We start from the raw sequence: 21,267 nt of genomic DNA, 5'->3' as shown, positions 1-21,267 counted from the left end.
TCCAGAACTCATAGAGAGGTTACAGGGTGCTACCATTTTCACCAAACTGGATTTAAGAGGTGCATATAATTTAATTAGAATTCGCAAAGGTGATGAATGGTTAACTGCCTTTCGCACTAGGTATGGTCTCTATGAGTATTGTGTCATGCCTTTTGGTTTGTGCAATGCACCTGCAACTTTTCAGTTTTTCATTAATGATGTTTTCAAAGATTTACTTGACACATACATTGTCATTTATTTGGACGATATTCTCATTTATTCAAATTCCAAAGAGGATCACATACAACATGTCAGAACAGTTCTTTCAAGATTAAGACAGAACAACTTATATGTTAAGGCAGAAAAATGTATATTCAATTCTGATACTATTTCTTTCCTGGGGTATCATATTTCACCAAAAGGAATATCCATGGAGGACAACAAAGTACAAGCTATCACTAACTGGCCTATTCCAAAAAATAAGAAAGAGCTCCAGAGATTCCTAGGATTCTCAAATTTTTATAGAAAATGTATTAAAGGTTTCTCTACTATTGCAAAACCTCTCACATTACTCACCCGAAAGAATAACAAATACCACTGGAACCAACAGGCAGATGAGTCTTTTAACGCTCTCAAACATAGTTTCATTACCGCTCCAATTCTACAATTCCCAGATCCATCGAAACAATATACATTAGAAGTAGATGCATCCGAATTTGCAATAGGAGCCATTCTGTCTCAAAAAGATTCTTCTACCAACATGCTTCATCCTGTTGCATATTATTCTCGGGTTATGAATTCGGCCGAAATTAATTACCCAATTGGGGAAAAAGAACTTCTAGCCATCAAGGCTGCATTAGAATTTTGGAGACATCTATTAGAAGGCGCAAGATTTCCAATCATCATATTTACAGATCATCGTAATCTACAATATCTAAAAACTAACAAAAGTCTTTCTTCCAGACAAGTCAGATGGAGTTTATTCTTTACTAGATTTGATTTTATAATCACTTATCGTCCAGGAGTAAGAAATACAAAGGCAGATGCTCTATCTAGATATTCAACTCCATTAACTGAGAGTTCTGAACAAAACTCAATAATACCACCAGAAAAATTCATTGGCCTCTTAGTGGGAAAAACATCTATTCTCAAAGAACAACAACAGAATGATCCATTGATTAATGATTCTAGGATTCATAAAGGTAATGATGGATTTTTTTACCATGGTCATGCACTGTATGTTCCAGAATCTCTTAGGAATGACATTTTAGCTATGGCACATGATATTCCACTTTCAGGACATCCTGGTTTCAAGAAAACTCTTCATTTAATTCAAAGGGATTTTTGGTGGCCGCATATGATTCAGTCTGTAAAGCAGTACATACAAGGGTGTGCTGTATGTACCAAATGTAAATCTCAAAGAATTCACCCTTATGGTTTACTTCTATCTCTTCCAATCGCTGACAGACCTTGGCAAGATATTGCCCTAGACTTCATTGTCGATCTACCTCCCTCTTCTAACAACACAGTAATCCTGGTTGTTGTGGATCTCTTTTCAAAAATGGCACATTTTATACCTATTCACACTTTGCCAACAGCTTCAGAAACAGCAGAATTGTTCATCAAACATATTGTCAGATTGCATGGGTTACCTAAGTCTATTACGACTGACAGGGGTACACAATTTACCTCTAGATTTTGGACACAACTCTGTTCTAGTTTGCATATTGATCGCCGTTTGAGTTCAGCTTACCATCCTCAAACAAACGGTCAGACCGAAAGGACTAATCAGAGTTTAGAGCAATATCTAAGATGCTACTGTACATTTCAGCAAGACAACTGGTCTTCTCTTCTTCCTACTGCTGAATTCTCATATAATAACACCATTAATTCATCTACCAATACAACTCCATTTTTCATTAACTATGGGTTTCATCCCTCTTATCATCTTCTTCAAAGATCAGAAAGTTCTTGTCCCTTGGTAAATGACACTGTGAATACAATTGCTGAAGGATTCATTCAACTAAAACAGATTTTACTACAATCTCAAGAAAGGCAAAAACGTTATTATGACTTAAGGAGAACAAAACCTCCTGAGTATAAGGTGGGAGATCTAGTTTGGTTGTCTTCTAAACACTTGAAGCTTCACATTCCCAGTAAAAAGCTTGGTTCTCTGTTTATTGGTCCTTACAAAATTATTAGGATTGTTAATGCTAATGCTGTCACTTTACAACTACCAAGTTCTTTTAAGATACATCCAACATTTCATGTATCCCTTTTGAAACCTTATGTTCCAGTCAGAGATCAAGCCTTGACAACTCAAGTTCCGACACTCATTGAGGATGAAGTATCATATGAAGTTGATTCCATTTTGGATTCTAGATTCTATAAGAATTCTCTACAGTATTTAGTTCGGTGGAAAAATTATTCATCAGAAGAGGATTCTTGGGAACCATCCACTAACTTATCAGCCCCTAGATTGGTTTCTCTGTTTCATCGCAGACATCCAGACCGTCCCAAACCCTGATCTGCGGAGCAGATCGTTAAGGGGGGTGTCCTGTCATATCACAGTAATTCCCAATCTCTATACTTCATCTTTTCCACGTTTCACTGTCCCTTTAAACATAATATCACATGACCGTTATGCCTTTATAAGCCCTCCTCTCTAATTCATCGATGCTTGGTAATTTGATTCACATGAGGAGTGATCACAACTTTCAAGAAGCTCTCTCCATTTTCGTCAAGTTGTTTTCTAACTTTATATCTGCAAAGTTCTCTTCAATCACAGGACAGCATACTTCATTCTGAAACGCTAACTGACATTCAGCGTGTCTGCAGTAGTTCGGCGTCTGACGTCATCAGCACTCCGGGAGTCAGTGTCGCAGCTCCTCTCTGTTGCCGGATTCAACACTGCTTCTCAGGACAACTGAATTGCTATCAAGCATAGTCTTCACAAGTACACGCTGGTCATGAAGTGTTGGGTATCGTACTAAACATAAAGTTAATGCTGAAGTTACGCTAATATCATGTGTTCCTAAGACTGTATATACTAACTAATCAAGCTTATACATATACGTTACTAATGGAAAGTGTGCATGTTTAACATCCTCTGCATATATCCTGGTTATTTCTGCATACAATACACTGCCATAACAATTCTGCTGCATTCATAAATAAGGTTGCATATGAACTTTACTAACCTGAACATTAAAGCATTGTACCTGATTGATAAGCTACAATCTATTTAAAGAGATACTAACAGAGCTTCAATTACATAAAGTTAAATTTTATTCTATATCCAAAGAGATTATCTATTGTTTAGCAAATGCTATTATAGTACTTAGGAGAGTATTAGCACACTCACATTGTTGTGCATATCTCCAACAACTAAAGATAGTTGTTATTTACTTTTGACCTAAACAGGTCACCCTCAGTCAATGAGCATAATAAGGTTCCTAGTTTATCAAGGTACCTAGGTTTGGTGTGAGACTGAGTGGAGTAGATACAACTGGGTTCATATTAATTATATAATAAATCCTCACATCCAGACTGCATCCGAACCTAAAAGGCTGGCATCCATTGTAACAATTGTCCCATCTGACCTGCGGAAGGTCATACCCTTGGACAGATGGACCCGACATAGTCACCAGAGAAGAGAATCTCTGGTCTCTTGGTCCTGGATCAACAGGGGGACAAATCTGTGTAATCCCCGTTCCTCTGACTGAGCATGCATAGTTGCAGCGGTCTGAAATGTAGACGTGCAAACGGTACTATGTCCCTTGCCACTACCTATCAAGCCGATTTCATTCATGTACTGAGCCACCGAAGGGCGCGGATGGGATGAAAAACACGGCAGAAATTTAGAAACTTTGACAACCTGGACTCCGTCAGGTAAATTTTCATTTCTAAAGAATCTATCAGAGTCCCTAGGAGGGAAACCCTTGAGATTGGGGATAGAGAACTCTTTCCTTGTTCACTTTCCACCCATGTGATCTCAGAAATGCCAGTACTACGTCCGTATGAGACTTGGCAATTTGGATGTTTGACGCCTGTATCAGGATGTCGTCTAACTAAGGGGCCACTTCTATGCCCCGCGGCCTAAGGACCGCCAAAGCGACCCCAGAACCTCCATAAAGATTCTTGGGGCTGTAGATATCCCAAAGGAAATAGCTACAAACTGGTAATGCCTGTCTAGAAAGGCAAACCTGAAAAACGAAGGTGATCTTTATGCATCACAATGTGAGGATAAGCATCCTTCAAATCCATTGTAGTCCTCTATTGACTCTCCTGGATCATAGTTAAGATGGTACGAATAGTTTCCATCTTAAATGACGGAATTCTGAGGAATTTGTTTAAGATCTTTAGATCCAAAATAGGTCTGAAGGTTCCCTCACCTTGGGAACCACAAACAGATTTGAGTAAAAACTCTGTCCCTGTTCCTCTCTTGGAACTGGATGGATCTCGTACACAATGTAAGAATGCCTCCTTCTTTATCTGGTTTGCAGATAATTGTGAAGGTGAAATCTCCCCATTTTTTGGGGGGGAATCTTTGAAATCCAGAAGATATCTCTGGGATATAAATTCCAATGCCTAGGGATCCTGGGCATCTCTTGCCCACGCCCGGGCAAAGAATGAAAGTCTGCCTCCTATAGGATCCGTTACCGGATAGGGGTCCGTTCCTTCATGCTGCCTTAGAGGCAGCAGCAGGCTCCTTGGCCTGCTTATCTTTGTTCCAGGTCCAATTGTCTCCAGAGCGCCTTGGACTGAGCAAAAATTCCCTCTTGTTTTGCCTTAGAGGAAGTGGATGCCACACCTGCCCTGAAGTTTTAAAAGGCACGAAAATTAGACCTTTTTTGGCCCTTGATTCCTATCCTGAGGAAGGGCATGACCTTTTCCTCCAGTGATATAAGCAATAATCTCCTTCAAACCAGGCCCGAATAGGGTCTGCCCCTTGAAGGGAAGTTAAGTAGCTTATTTATAAAAGTCACGACAGCTGACCATGATATAAGCCATAGCGCTCTGCGCGCCAGTATAGTAAAAAACAGAATTCTTAGCCGTTAGTCTAGTCAAATGAACAAAGGCATCAGAAAACAAAGGAATTGGCTAGCATAAGCTTGTCAAATATATTCATCCAATGGAGTCGCTAACTGTAAAGCCTCATCAAGAGACTCAACCCAGAACGCAGCAGCAGCAGTGACAGAAGCAATGTATGCAAGGGGCTGCAGGATAAAACCCTGTTGAATAAATATTTTTTATCCATTGGATCTAAAAAGCACAACTGTCCTCGCCAGAGGTAGTGGTACGCTTAGCTAGAGTAGAAACTCTTCTCTCCACCTTAGGAACTGTCTGCCAGAAGTCCCGTGGTGGTAACTATTAGAAAACATTCTTCTAAAAAATAGGAGGGGAAGAGAACGGCACACCTGGTCTATCCCATTCCTTATTAAAAATTTTTTTAGTAAACCTCTTTAGGTATTGGAAAAACATAAGTACACACCGGCACTGCATATTATTTATCCAGTCTACACAATTTCTCTGGCCCTGCGATTGTACACATTCATTCAGAGCAGCCAAAGCCTCCCTGAGCAACAAGTGGAGGTTCTCAAGCATAAATTTTAAATGTAGAAATATGAGAATCAGGTTAAATCATCTTCCCTGAGTCAAAAAAAATCACCCACAGACTAAGCATATTGTGAGGTAGTATCATACATGGTTCTTAAAGCGTCTGTATGCTCTGTATCTACCCCCAGAGCTATCTGCTTTCCTTAAATTTCATGTAGTCTGACTAATACTGCTGCCAGAGTATTATTCACCACCTTTGCCATGTCTTGTAAAATAAACGCTATGGACGCCCTTGATGTACTTGGCGCCATTTGAGCGTGAGTCCCTGAAGCGGGAGTCGAAGGGTCTGACACGTGGGGAGAGTTAATCGGCATAACTTTCCCCTCGACAGAATCCCCTGGTAAAATAAACGCTATGGATGCCCTTGATGTACTTGGCGCCATTTGAGCGTGAGTCCCTAAAGCGGGAGTCAAAAGGTCTGACACGTGGGGAGAGTTAGTCGGCATAACTACCCCCACGACAGAATCCTCTGGTGATAATGTTTTTAAAGACAACAAAAGGATCTTTATTGTTTAACATGAAATCAGTACATCTGGTACACATTCTAAGATGGGGTTCCACCATGGCCTTAAAACATAATGAACACAGAGCTTCCTCTATGTGAGACATGTTAGAACAGACTAATAATGAGACTAATAAGCTTGGAAAACACTTTAAATCAAGTTAACAAGCAAATATATAAAACGTTACTGTGCCTTTAAGAGAAACAAATTTGGTCAAAATTTGAAAAACAGTGAAAAAAGTCAGTAAAACAAACGAAATTTTTACAGTACATGTAATAAGGTAACAGAGCATTGAACCCACTTGCAAATGGATGATTAACCCCTTAATGCAAAAAACAGATAAAAAAAACGACAGACTTTTTTTTTTTTAAAAACAGACACAACAAAACTGCCACAGCAGAGCTGTGGATTACCTTCCCTATAAACGATTTTGGAAGTCTTTTTAGCCCTTTAGAAATGTCCTGTAGTATTCATGGGACTGCTGAGGGAATCTGGATAATTCATTTTGTAATTTCAACTGCGCAAAAAAAGCGCTAAATTAGGCCCCTCCCACTCATATTACAACAGTGGGAAGCTTCAGTTAACTGTTTCTATGCAAAATTTAAGCCAGCCATGTGGAAAAAAACTTAGGCCCCAATAAGTTTTATCACCAAACATATGTTAAAAAACGATTAAACATGCCAGCAAACGTTTTAAAACACATTTTTACAAGAGTATGTATCTCTATTAATAAGCCTGATACCAGTCGCTTTTACTGCATTTAAGGCTATACCAACATTACAGTGTTATCACCAATGTACATTAAAAAACGATTAAACATGCCAGCAAACGTTTTAAAACACATTTTTATAAGAGTATGTATCTCTATTAATAAGCCTGATACCAGTCGCTATCGCTGCATTTAAGGCTTTACTTACATTACTTCGGTATCAGCAGTATTTTCTTAGTCAATTCCATTCCTAGAAAAATATTTTACTGCACATACCTTATCTGCAGGAAAACCTGCACGCCATTCCCCCTCTGAAGTTCCTTCACTCCTCAGAATGTGTGAGAACAGCAAATGGATCTCAGTTACGTCTGCTAAGATCATAGAAAAACGCAGGCAGATTCTTCTTCCAAATACTGCCTGAGATAAACAGCACACTCCGGTGCCTTTTAAAAATAACAAACTTTTCATTGAAGAATAAACTAAGTATAAATCACCACAGACTCTCACGACCTCCTATCTATGTTGAGGCTTGCAAGAGAATGACTGAATATGGCAGTTAGGGGAGGAGCTATATAGCAGCTTTGCTGTGGGTGGACTCTTGCAACTTCCTGTTGGGAAGGAGAATATATTCCATAAGTAATGGATGATCCGTGGACTGGATACACTTAACAAGAGAAAAGGACCTTGCGACAGAAGGTCTGGTCTTAACGGAAGAGTCCACGGTCGGCAAGAAGCCATCCGGACAAGATCTGCATACCAAAACCTGTGAGGCCATGCTGGAGCTACCAGCAGAACAAACGAGCATTCCTTCAGAATCTTGGAGATCACTCTTGGAAGAAGAACTAGAGGCGGAAAGATATAGGCAGGATGATACTTCCAAGGAAGCGACAATGCATCCACTGCTTCCGCTTGAGGATCCCTGGATCTGGACAGATACCTGGGAAGTTTCTTGTTTAGATGAGAGGCCATCAGATCTATTTCTGGAAGTCCCCACATTTGAACAATCTGAAGAAATACCTCTGGGTGAAGAGACCATTCGCCCGGATGCAACGTTTGGCGACTGAGATAATCCGCTTCCCAATTGTCTATACCTGGGATATGAACCGCAGAAACTAGACAGGAGCTGGATTCTGCCCAAACCAGAATTCGAGATACTTCTTTCATAGCTAGAGGACTGTGAGTCCCTCCTTGATGATTGATGTATGCCACAGTTGTGACATTGTCTGTCTGAAAACAAATGAACTATTCTCTCTTCAGAAGAGGCAAAGACTGAAGAGCTCTGAAAATTGCACAGAGTTCCAAAATATTGATTGGTAATCTCACCTCCTGAGATTCCCAAACCCCTTGTGCCGTCAGAGACCCCCACACAGCTCCCCAACCTGTAAGACTTGCATCTGTTGAAATTACAGTCCAGGTCGGAAGAACAAAAGAAGCCCCCCTGAACTAAACGATGGTGATCTGTCCACCACGTCAGAGAGTGTCGTACAATCGGTTTTAAAGATATTATTTGAGATATCTTTGTGTAATCCCTGCACCATTGGTTCAGCATACAGAGCTGAAGAGTTCGCATGTGAAAACGAGCAAAGGGGGTCGCGTCCGATGCAGCAGTCATAAGACCTAGAATTTCCATGCATAAGGCTACCGAAGGGAATGACTGTGACTGAAGGTTTCGACAAGCTGATATCAATTTTAGACGTCTCTTGTCTGTCAAAGATAGAGTCATGGACACTGAATCTATCTGGAAACCCAAAAAGGTTACCCTTGTCTGAGGAATCAATGAACTTTTTGGTAAATTGATCCTCCAACCATGATCTTGAAGAAACAACACAAGTCGATTCGTATGAGATTCTGCTAAATGTAAAGACTGAGCAAGTACCAAGATATCGTCCAAATAAGGAAATACCACAATACCCTGCTCTCTGATTGCAGACAGAAGGGCACCGAGAACCTTTGTAAAAATTCTTGGAGCTGTTGCTAGGCCAAACGGCAGAGCCACAAACTGGTAATGCTTGTCTAGGAAAGAGAATCTCAGAAACTGATAGTGATCTGGATGAATCGGAATATGCAGATATGCATCCTGTAAATCTATTGTAGACATATAATGCCCTTGCTGAACAAAAGGCAGGATAGTCCTTACAGTTACCATTTTGAATGTTGGTATCCTTACATAACGATTCAATATTTTTAGATCCAGAACTGGTCTGAAGGAATTCTCCTTGTTTGGTACAATGAAGAGATTTGAATAAAACCCCATCCCCTGTTCCAGAACTGGAACTGGCATAATTACTCCAGCTAACTCTAGATCTGAAACACATTTCAGAAATGCTTGAGCCTTCGCTGGATTTACTGGGACACGGGAAAGAAAAAATCTCTTTGCAGGAGGTCTTATCTTGAAACCAATTCTGTACCCTTCTGAAATAATGTTCTGAATCCAAAGATTGTGAACGGAATTGATCCAAATTTCTTTGAAAAAACGTAATCTGCCCCCTACCAGCTGAGCTGGAATGAGGGCCGCACCTTCATGTGGAGTTAGGAGCTGGCTTTGATTTTCTAAAAGGCTTGGATTTATTCCAGACTGGAGATGGTTTCCAAACTGAAACCGCTCCTGAGGATGAAGGATCAGGCTTTTGTTCCTTGTGACGAAAGGAACGAAAACGATTATTAGACCTGAATTTACCTTTAGATTTTTTATCCTGTGGTAAAAAAGTTCCTTTCCCTCCAGTAACAGTTGAGATAATAGAGTCCAACTGAGAACCAAATAATTTATTACCCTGGAAAGAAAGGGAAAGCAGACTTAGAAGACATATCAGCATTCCAAGTTTTAAGCCATAAAGCTCTTCTAGCTAAAATAGCTAGAGACATATACCTGACATCAACTCTAATGATATCAAAGATGGCATCACAAATAAAATTATTAGCATGTTGAAGAAGAATAATAATGCTATGAGAATTATGATCTGTTACTTGTTGCGCTAAAGCTTCCAACCAAAAAGTTGAAGCTGCAGCAACATCAGCCAATGATATAGCAGGTCTAAGAAGATTACCTGAACACAAATAAGCTTTTCTTAGAAAGGATTCAATTTTCCTATCTAAAGGATCCTTAAAGGAAGTACCATCTGCCGTAGGAATAGTAGTACGCTTAGCAAGAGTAGAGACAGCCCCATCAACCTTAGGGATTTTGTCCCAAAACTCTAATCTGTCAGATGGCACAGGATATAATTGCTTAAAACGTTTCAGTGAGTGCTGGAATAGGTCAATCGGGGATACAGAGCCCGAGAGAATTATACAAAGTTTTAAATCTTTAGAAAACTGTAAAGTCCCCTCAACATGGAAAGAATCGCATATGAAATTAATAAACAATTTTTATCTCTATCCAGTTAAATTAGCACGATTCTATCCATCCAGATCAGCTCATTGCCCTAGGTGTCTGTATAAGGAAGCGGACTTACTACATATGTTTTGGACCTGTCCTAAGGTAAATCAGCTCTGGCTGAAATTTATATATTGGTTTAATACTATACACGGGGTTACTATCTCTCTCACGTTCCGGGACATTATCCTCCTAGTTGAATCAACGACTAGTTCGGACAGGCATTGGATTCGTTCTCTAAATACCTCAATATTAGCTGTAAGACAGAGCATTCTTAAAAAATGGAAAGTAAAAAAAGGGCCGGTTCTATCCGAGATCTTGTACGCTATCCAAGATCAAATTATTTTTGAATCATATCATCTACAGGAGGCCTCGGAAGCCAGAATTAAAAAGTTTCTTCTAGGGTGGTTTCCTATTATTAACTCCTATCTCAGGCCTATACAAAAACAGATTTTAGCGCCTTTTACAGCCTCAGTAAGCTTTGCTGAAATGGTCTTGCTAAATCTCTTTCCACATACATGGATATCCAATAGTTCAGAAATTTAATATCAAGTCTGGTTAAGAGAAAGGGGTCGAGGCGAGAGGTTCCCTTTTTTTTTTTTTTTTTCTTTTCTCTCTCTTTCCTCTTCTTTCGTCCTTTGTTCATGTCTACAGTTCTTGTTTTCGTTGTTTCTTGCTTTTTTTTTTTTTTTGGTTTTTCTTTTCTCCTTTTTTTATTGGTAAACAGAAAAACCCCAGCTCAGTGTACAACTAATGTCCTCTTTGAGATGATTAATCAAATGTGACAAAGTATATATGTTTTGTATTCTGTAATATTTTGTTTTTTAATATGCTTTACCTTGCCCTGTGAGGCATAAAAGGTTTGATTTATCTGATTGTACACTGTACTGAATTCAAAATAAATATATATATATAAAAAAAAAAAAAAGTTTAGAAGGAGTAAATGAATTACCCAAATTATTCCACTCTCTGGAAATTACTTCAGAAATAGCACCAGGAACAGGAAAAACTTCTGGAATAACTACAGGAGATTTAAAAACCTTATCTAAACGTTTAGATTTAGTATCAAGAGGACCAGAATCCTCAATTTCTAAAGGAATTAGGACTTCTTTAAGTAAAGAACGAATAAATTCCATTTTAAATAAATATGAAGATTTATCAGCATCAACCTCTGAGACAGAATCCTCTGAACCAGAAGAACCATTATCAGAATCAGAATGATGATGTTCATTTAAAAATTCATCTGAAAAATGAGAAGTTTTAAAAGACTTTTTACATTTACTAGAAGGAGGAATAACAGACATAGCCTTCTTAATGGATTTAGAAACAAAATCTCTTATGTTATCAGGAACACTCTGAGTATTAGATGTTGACGGAACAGCAACAGGTAATGGAACTTTACTAAAGGAAATATTATCTGCATTAATAAGTTTGTCATGACATGCAATACAAACAACAGCTGGAGGAACAGCTACCAAAAGTTTACAGCAGATACACTTAGCTTTGGTAGCTCCAGCACCAGGCAGCGATTTTCCAGAAGTATCTTCTGACTCAGTTGCAACGTGGGACATCTTGCAATATGTAAAAGAAAAAACAACATATAAAGCAAAATTGATCAAATTCCTTAAATGACAGTTTCAGGAATGGGAAAAAATGCCAGTGAACAAGCTTCTAGCAACCAGAAGCAATAAATAATGAGACTTAAATAATGTGGAGACAAAAGAGACGCCCATATTTTTTAGCGCCCAATAAGACGCCCACATTATTTGGCGCCTAAATGCTTTTGGCGCCAAAAATGACGCCACATCCAGAACACCGACACTTTTGGCGCAAAAGAAGGTAAAAAATGACGCAACTTCCGTCGACACATATGACGCCGGAAACAAAAAAAAAATTTTGCGCCAAAAAAGTCCGCGCCAAGAATGACGCAATAAAATGAAGCACTTTCAGCCCCCGCGAGCCTAACAGCCCACAGGGAAAAAGTCAAATTTTAAGGTAAGAAAAAAATGATTGATTCAAATGCATTATCCCAAATATGAAACTGACTGTCTGAAAAAAGGAATGTTGAACATCCTGAGTCAAGGCAAATAAATGTTTGAATACATATATTTAGAACTTTATAAAAAAGTGCCCAACCATAGCTTAGAGTGTCACAGAAAATAAGACTTACTTACCCCAGGAGACTCATCTACATGTTGTAGAAAGCCAAACCAGTACTGAAACGAAGATCAGCAGAGGTAATGGTATATATATAAGAGTATATCGTCGATCTGAAAAGGGAGGTAAGAGATGAATCTCTACGACCGATAACAGAGAACCTATGAAATAGACCCCGTAGAAGGAGATCATTGAATTCAAATAGGCAATACTCTCTTCACATCCCTCTGACATTCACTGCACGCTGAGAGGAAAACCGGGCTCCAACCTGCTGCGGAGCGCATATCAACGTAGAATCTAGCACAAACTTACTTCACCACCTCCATAGGAGGCAAAGTTTGTAAAACTGATTTGTGGGTGTGGCGAGGGGTGTATTTGTAGGCATTTTGAGGTTTGGGAAACTTTGCCCCTCCTGGTAGGAATGTATATCCCATACGTCACTAGCTCATGGACTCTTGCTAATTACATGAAAGAAATATATTTAAAAGTAAAATTAAATTGGCTAAAAATGATATATATATATATATATATATATATATATATATATATATATATATATATAGTGTGTGCACAGCATGCAGAGATTCTTACTGCCCCCCAAGTCTCCAGAGACAAACAGACAATAAAAACACATATGGTCTAGTGTGAAAATGATTATGTTTGCTTTACATAATAAAGTCCCCTGGCTATGATGTAACATGTCAAAAGTAACTTAATAGCCTGTGGGGTATGTGAGTGCCAATGTAATCATACTCACTCCACTGTGGGTACCAGCTTCAGAAATGACTGCATACAGTAGATAGCCCATCCAGTACTGAGCATATTAGAGCAAAGGATATAATTGAGTATATAAATGACTCAACAGAAGGAGATTAAGGACCCGTCCCCACAACACATATGGCAGGCTTGTGACTAACTCCACACCGGGAGTAATTGTGCCACTGCCCCATACTCCAATCTCCTCTCTGTCTCTCAGTAACTGCTATCTGAGGGGTAAAATTTCGCATCAAATCAGTCTGAGAACCCCTCTCAACAAAAAAATCTTAAGTACCCCAATTCTTCACCTTCCTTTTGGGAGGCAAAGTTAAGACTAACATACCAGTAAAGTGGGAAAGATGAAGTGCTCTCGAAAGTTTTGGGTATCTTTGCCTCCTCCTAGTGCCCAGAAGTTGAATCCCATGTGTAATGGATGGATCATGGGCTCTCACCACCTTATGAAAGAAATATTAGTTAATAATATGTTCTGGAGATGCACTTAAAAAAAAAAGGAATACGATATTATATAAAAATATATAGAAATTAGGCTGTATCATTAAAAATGCACCTGTTAAATAACTTTAGAAACAAATTGTTGAATAAAGGTTAAAAATGTGATAATAGTCCTAAAAAAACAATGAAAAGATATTTATATAGAAATTACATAAAAGTGACTTACTGGCTCCTGAACAGCTTACTAAGCAGTTATTTGGTGACGTTCCATTGGCAATTACTGGAAATACTTTAATAACTCCATCAGAAGGGGTCCTCCTGTGTTCCTTTTGGGCTCTGGATGTTAGCGTCACATGGGTAGGTGTTAGGGATTGGTTAGGATCCCGTTTGAATGTCTCTATGTGTACATTGATTAGTGGATTGCTAACAACTGGTGGTTGCTCTTCTACTGGTGGAGTAGGCATTTCATATACTACAATCTCATCACTATCTGACCGTATGAGTGATCGGGTAGAATTACATTCAGAAATGGAAGACAGTGACTGAAGGGTGATAGATGTTGGGGGTTCTGCTAAATGTGATGGAGAGTCTTCTTTTCGGAATAGCTTTCTAGAAGGTGGGCTAGTGCTTCTCCTTGGACGAGCAGCACGTTGGAATATACTTTCTTTTTTTTTCTTCTCTTCCTTTACTTCAGCATCTTCTTGATTTAGCTGGCTCCTGCCTGCTTCAAGGAGGTCAAAGCCTAAACCTACCGTAGCAAGAAGAGCCCCACAACCTAGAAGAACCATTGAACACCTCTTATGCTGAGATCCACGCTTAAGGCTGTTAGTAGGTGTAAGCTGTGGGGTGCTTGTAGCAGAATTCACAGGTGTGGGATTTTCACTGGCATCACTAAATGGCCCTTCTCCATCATCACCTTTATGGAATGGTATGCAGAGGTAGGACTTGTTAGGGGTTGGCGTTTGGGAGTCTTTGATATCCACCTGGTTTACAACTGTATCAGCAGCGTTCTCGGCTCCTGAATGAACACAAAAAAATAAATAAAGAGACTAAAAATACAAGATATATGTTTATATATGATCATGTTATCAATAAAAAATTAAAGTGCAGTGTTTCTCAATAACCATTAGGTGTAAGACACATTTTTGTGTTGGTTGCAGATGTTACAGGAGATATTAGACACAATGTTAAATTTTATTTTGACAACACAGAGTAACTCCATATTAAAGGGACAGTTTACTCAAAAATGTTCTCCCCTTTAATTTGTTCCCAATGTTACACTTTACCTGATGGAGTGTATTAAATTGTTTACAAGTATTTCCATTGCCCTTATATTGGCATTTCAAAAAGTTTCTCTAGTCTGTGGTATCCCCACCCATCCTGGAAGTAAACACAGCCAGTAGAAGAAATTATGCTCCCAGTGGGTTATAGAAGAGATAAGGTAATAAAATGTTAATTTTCCATTGTTCTCTCCAAGTATTGGTGATTGGTTTATGGACAGATATAAGATAAAGAAGCAGGTATATTTTCACAATGTGACAAAGTAATGAGATCTGATTATACCTACAAGCTCAACCAATTTTATTAGGTTGTGGCTTCAAAACACAAAATCAGCTAACTCATAAACACAAATAATCCTTAAAAAAAGCAAATCTCATCCATTTTATATTCTGCAGGTGGTAAAAAAAAGTAATTGGAAACACATTACGGGAAAAACAATTTTATAGTATACAATATCCCTTTAACTTCAAGAGACTTGGACACTCCTTTTTCCCAATGTTACTTCCTCATAATGTATTTCAATGAAAGAGCAATAAAATTGTGGAACTCATTACCAAAGGAGGTAGTGAATGCCAATACCATTTTAAAATGGTTTGGATACATTTCTGGCTAGAAAAAGAATTCAGGGGTATGATTGCTTGTGTTAAATGGGTCATCTTTTAATCGGATTAACTTAAGCTAAACTGGAGCTTTTTTAAAGTATATTTGAATTGTATAGGTTGAACTCGATGGACTTCGGTCTTTTTTCAACCTCATCTACTATGTTACTATACTCAACATATAGACAAGCTATATAATAAAAGGAAGAGCAAGTAATGACATATAAGTGAATAGCTGAAACATGATGAATGGCAAATGCCTTTTGGCAGGTGACTATATATGATTTATAATAACCAAAAAAGAAGATTATTTATATAAGAAGTGCTAACTCTAGTCTTTAGTGGTGGATATATAGCGTTGTGCTATTTGAAATAAGAAACACACTTCTCAGAAGCCTTTAGGAATACTACCTTTCACTATCAGTCCACATGGCCAAATGGATATAAAGCTGTGTCACGCGGTACATAATCCATCATAATGCATTACGTAGATCTACGCGCATAATGCTGTTAGCACAAGCAGTCTTTGTTGCCAAGTGACAACCTAGACTTGCTGTTTGTGGGCTTCCAGCCTCTGCCTTCATAAGATAACTGAGTATGGTCAGTGATTCCATGTGATGCCAGATCATTTCAGACAGTGATACTGTCTGTGTCACTGTCTGTAATGATCATCCGTTGGTGCCGGTTTGAGGTGTGGGACCCTACAGTATGGAAACAAAATTTGGAAGGGAGAGGGAGGAATAGGTTGCTACACTACAGAAAAAGGGCACTTCAGAGGGTGATGGTGAGGGGGGACCCCTACACTACAGAAAAAAAATATATGTTATTTAAATAAATAAAACAAAAAACATTACTATAAAGTGGGTACTGTTTGCCACTAGTGGGAGGGTTAGAGAGCTGTTTGGGAGGGATCAGGGAGGTGGGATTTATCCCTACACTGATTTTTTTTAAAGAAGTGCTAAACTGCACATTGGCAGATTGTCTGCCAATACCTAAGATAGTGGTAATGAGTGTGCGTGTGTGTGGGAGTTGACCTGTTTGGGGGGAATCGGGGAGACGTAATGTTTTGAATGCCCTCCCACCTGACACTTACCAATACTATTACCCTTACTAGTTAACTAATTAACCACTTTACTGCCTTCTAATTACCAAAAAGCAATGGCAAAGCCATGCATGTCTGCTGTTTCTAAACAAAAACGGGTACCAGAGAAGCTTTTACAACCATGTGTGTTATGACAGCACAAGCAGTATGTAAACAATTTTAAGTGAGAAACCCAAACATTTTAAAAAAGTTTAGTTAACATTTTTTTTTATTATGATCTCATCTGGTGGTGAAACTGTTGCATGAAATATACCAAAATGGGCCTAGATCAATACCTTTGGTATTTTGGTGGCATGAAACACCAAAATGGGAAAAGATCAATAACTTTGTTTTTTTGGTAGTTTTTCTCAAGTATTTTGGGCAATTTTTTCTCTGAAATTCCTGGTAGTGAAAGTATTAAACTACAAAAAGTAGAAGGAAGAGAAGGTACTCTACAGGATAGAAAAATAAATACAGAGAAAAGGGTCAAGTGGGAAACAATATAGGATAATACATAGAAGGGATGTGGGGGTTAAGTCTCTTCTCCCTCCTGTAAACACAACAAGTAAAATATAACCTAATCTTATACCAAGGATAAAAACTGCAGCTGGAGCACAGCAACAAATTGCTGTCCAATTTTTTCTTACAATCTTTAATAAGGTATAAATATAGTAAAAACAAAAAGTTTTAAATAAATAAATAGGACATAACACGGTCTGTTATATAGTAGCCCAGCAGATGGCGGCATCAAAGCAAAATAGACGTTCAGCTGGAGGATAATCCAAAAAGAAATCACAAAGAGTCGTGGTAGATCTCATCTTAAATCCAGTAGTATGAAGATGTATACCCAGTGAAAATTCATAACAAAGAAGACCTGGCTATATTTTAGCTGAACCTAACATAAGAACGTATAATTTATTGTTATGGAACAGTAATTCTTAGCTAAGTATTGTATGAATAATGACAGTTGCGAATTCATATTAATACATTTAACAAAATAGAAAATACATAAAATGTTTAATATATAGCGCTGCGGAATCTGCTGGCGCTCTACAAATAACTGCTAATTGTAATAATCATATCTAAAGAGCACACTTCTCTTTAAAAGTCAATACACTATTAACTCACTTAAAATATTTTTGTTATTTCTACATAAAGATTTCCTTCTAAAAATTTCTAACTGTTCCTCTATCTTTAGTTTGCGTCTAACTTTTCCTTTCCTTCTCTATTATTCCATAATTCTTTTCCAAGCCACTCTAGTACCCATTATTACCATCTATACTTCTATCTGGCTGCATCCTAACCTTGCATCCTTTCTTAGCCAATTGGTAATTCTTTCAGAGTGAGTCTGGCAGTTGCTCCTGTGCAGTGTTAGTCACATGACACAAGAGGTATATGGCAACCTACTAGGAATAGACCCTGGCTAATGTTAAACCCCTTCATGCTAATGCTTGAGACTACTGGTCTCCAAACGGTTAAATATGTTTTGAAAAACAAGGTATTATTACAGGTAAAGCTAGATAGCTATTGTTCCTCCTGTGTTATGACGCGCACACACACCGCCTGCTGTAATGTAGAAGATCCTATATGACTTTCAATGTCCCACAGTTGAAAGCGACTCCATTTTGCTTACCTGCCTCAGTGGCGATTCCAGGAGTGATGGATGTTTTGAGAGGCTTCCCATGATTTGATCCACTAGATGAGCATGTCTTTGAGCTCTCCAAAGATATCCTAATAATTAAACAAAAGATGTGATTAAAAGGAACATTAAATACAACATAATTGCATAATGGACAAGTACATAATATAAGACAATGCAATAGCACTTACTCTGAATGTTAAATGAGCAGTAGATTTTTTCTGAAAATTTTCAAAATCTATTTAAAATTTGCCGGCCCACTATATTATGTGACAGCAACCAGACAATCGCATGTATAGACTGTGAACTTTTGTACATGCTCAGTAGTAGCTGGTGCCTCAGAAAGTGTGCATATAAAAAGACTGCATAATTTGATAACGGAACTAAATTGGAAAATCTCTTAAACTTTCATGATTCAGATAGAACTTGTTTGACAATCTGCACCAACATTTTTTTTTGTTTACGTTGGACTAACTAAGTGTTGCTTTCTATTGACAGTTTAATATCATTCTCTTAAAAACATATACCTTCTTAAAGGGATACTAAACCCAATTTTTTTCTTTCAAGATTTAGATAGAGCATGCAGTTTTAAGCAACTTTCCAATTTACTCCTACTATCAATATTTCTTTGTTCTCTTGCTATCTTTATTTAAAAAGCAGGAATTTAAAGCTTAGGAGCCAGCCCATTTTAGGTTCAGCACCGTGGATAGCGCTTGCTATTGGTGGCTTCATTTAGCAAACCAATAAGCAAGCATAACCTAGGTCTGAACCAAAAATGGGCCGGCTCTTAAGCTTTTCTTTCCTGCTTTTTAAATAAAGATTCCAAGAGAACGAAGAAAAATTAAAAGCAGCAGTAAATTAGAAAGTTGCTTAAAATTGCATGCTCTATCTGAATCATGAAAGAAATTTTTTTGGGTTTAGTGTCCCTTTAATAGCCAAAAGTCTTAAAGCAGACTAGCTGGCTCACATCCTAACACACACTGGCACTTCACATTCCTAAGCCGTCTTTTAACCTGAGGTATCCAAATCCAGTATGGAGACCTTGATTGTGAAATAATTAAACTGACAGAGGCAGACCGTCTCTTATATGTTCAGGTAGGAAGATGGAACCCTGGCAGGTCTTGAGTATTTTGGATTTTTCTGATCTGGAACCAGAAGGGTTATACGCTCGTAATACAAATTTTTCATTTTTGACTCACAATGTTTATTTTCAGTTTTTTGTGGTCCATGCACCCTGTCACTGCCATGAGATCTTTGTTTACTTGCACTCTAAAACTTTAGGAAGGATACAGTGAGCTTGCTACTAACAGCATGGAGTGTGCAATAGAAAATAAGTTTGCAAGAAGCTGCTGACAAGGGACATAGTTCCTTGTAAAAATAAAATAAATGTATAGGATATATCAACTGCATGAAGCAATGTCATAATTGTGGTAACACTATATGGTTTGAAAGCTATAATGCTACAAGAATATTAGCACTATTATCACAATTCAAAATAAACTTCCTCCAAATAATAATCCACAATATTTTAAAATAATGAATATATACAGTATATATATATATGTATATATATATATATATATATATATATATATATATATATATATATATATATATATATATATATATATATATATATATACACATATATATATACACACACATACATACACACACACACACACACATTATATATATATATATATATATATATATATATATATGGAACAGCATTGCTCTACTGACAGCTATCTGAATACATCTAGTTAGCCAATCATAAGAGACAAATGTTTGCAGGCACCAATCACCAGCTACCAAGAGAACGAAGCACATATGAAAATAGAAGTGAACTTACAAGTGTCTTAAAAATGACATGCTCTAACCGAATCATGCAAGTGTCATTGACTTTTCTATCCCTTTAAACTTTCATGATTCAGATAGGGCATGCAATTTTAAACAACTTTCCAGTTTACTTTTATCATCAAATTTGCTTTGTTCTCTTTGTAGTCTTTGTTGAAGGCTAAGCTTAGGTAGGCTAATAGGCTGATTCCTAAGCCCTTGAAGGCCGCCTCTTATCTCAGTGCATTGTAATTTTTTATCACAGCTAGACAGTGCCAGTTCATGTGTGCCATATAGTTAACATAGTCAGCACTAATTGGCTGAAATGCAAGTTTGTAAAAAGCACTGAGATAAAGGGGCAGTCGGTAGAGTCTTAGATACAAGGTAATCACAGAGACATAAAGTGTATTAACATAACTGTGTTAGCTATGCAAAACTGGGGAATGGGTAATAAAGGGATTATCTATCCTTTTAAACAATAACAATTCTGGAGTACACTGTCCCTTTAAGTGAATTAATTCCGCTCCAGATGGTAGGTTTGAACTGTTTATTTCAGTGATCTGGGATTTTGTGTTAAAACCAAAAATGTACATTCCAAACCTCCTCACTTATAGCAACTTACCTTTCCTCCCCTACAGTGGATTCCTTTGGACAGAGAGCACCAGGTGTCCACGATCGCCCTTTTTTCTTATTTTCTTTCTTCTCGTCCTCTTCGCTTTCTTCCTTCTGACCACCTGTACTGCGGTTTCTTGTTTTGTTTGTGTCCCCTGGAGTCACTGCCAAAAAAGTGTAAAGAAGAACATAAATTATGCTAACCTTATTGTCACGAATATCTCAGGATTCAGCTGCTAAGGAGTTAACTTTGTGTAGCTTGAACTCAAAACAGTTATTTGTTTTTCAAGAAGAATTGTGTTTGTGTCTTCTTTGAAGTGCCAGGAGCATCATAAATGCTTGGCAGTGTAAACAGGACAGACTTTTATGGCCTAAACTGTCAGCAGCAGGGTATGATGTAAAACAGCCCCCCCCCCAGCACATCTCCTGAGGAGGTCAATAAAGGGACATGGGTTATGCATAAATGTGCTTAAAACTATTATAACCTTAAATGAAGGTAAATATGACAACCTATGGCATATTTGATATCAAACCGATTCTCCTAATGAAACTAAAAGGTTCTAGATATGTAAATATAGAAATTGAGTTACCTAGCAGAACTTATAATGGATTGTATAATTTCAGGCAAGAAATTAGTCTATTGAAGGTCATAAAGACAGGGGGGTTTTCT

At 37.9% G+C, this 21,267-nt stretch overlaps 1 protein-coding gene across 1 annotated transcript in view; it reads right to left on the bottom strand.

The window, feature by feature from the left end:
• The window catches only part of MAP3K9 (mitogen-activated protein kinase kinase kinase 9), a 208,450-nt gene that overhangs the window by 18,251 nt on the left and 168,932 nt on the right, over nt 1-21,267 (bottom strand). The window contains exons 5-7 of the mRNA XM_053711279.1: nt 20,608-20,761; nt 18,141-18,238; nt 13,773-14,564 (exon numbers count right to left, since the gene is read on the bottom strand). Coding sequence (XP_053567254.1) covers nt 13,773-14,564; nt 18,141-18,238; nt 20,608-20,761 — 1,044 coding nt within the window. The remainder of the gene's footprint in view (nt 1-13,772; nt 14,565-18,140; nt 18,239-20,607; nt 20,762-21,267) is intronic.

Source organism: Bombina bombina, chromosome 1 (assembly GCF_027579735.1).
Source record: "Bombina bombina isolate aBomBom1 chromosome 1, aBomBom1.pri, whole genome shotgun sequence".
Taxonomy (NCBI): Eukaryota; Metazoa; Chordata; class Amphibia; order Anura; family Bombinatoridae; genus Bombina; species Bombina bombina.
This window is presented reverse-complemented; position numbering and strand designations above follow the sequence as displayed.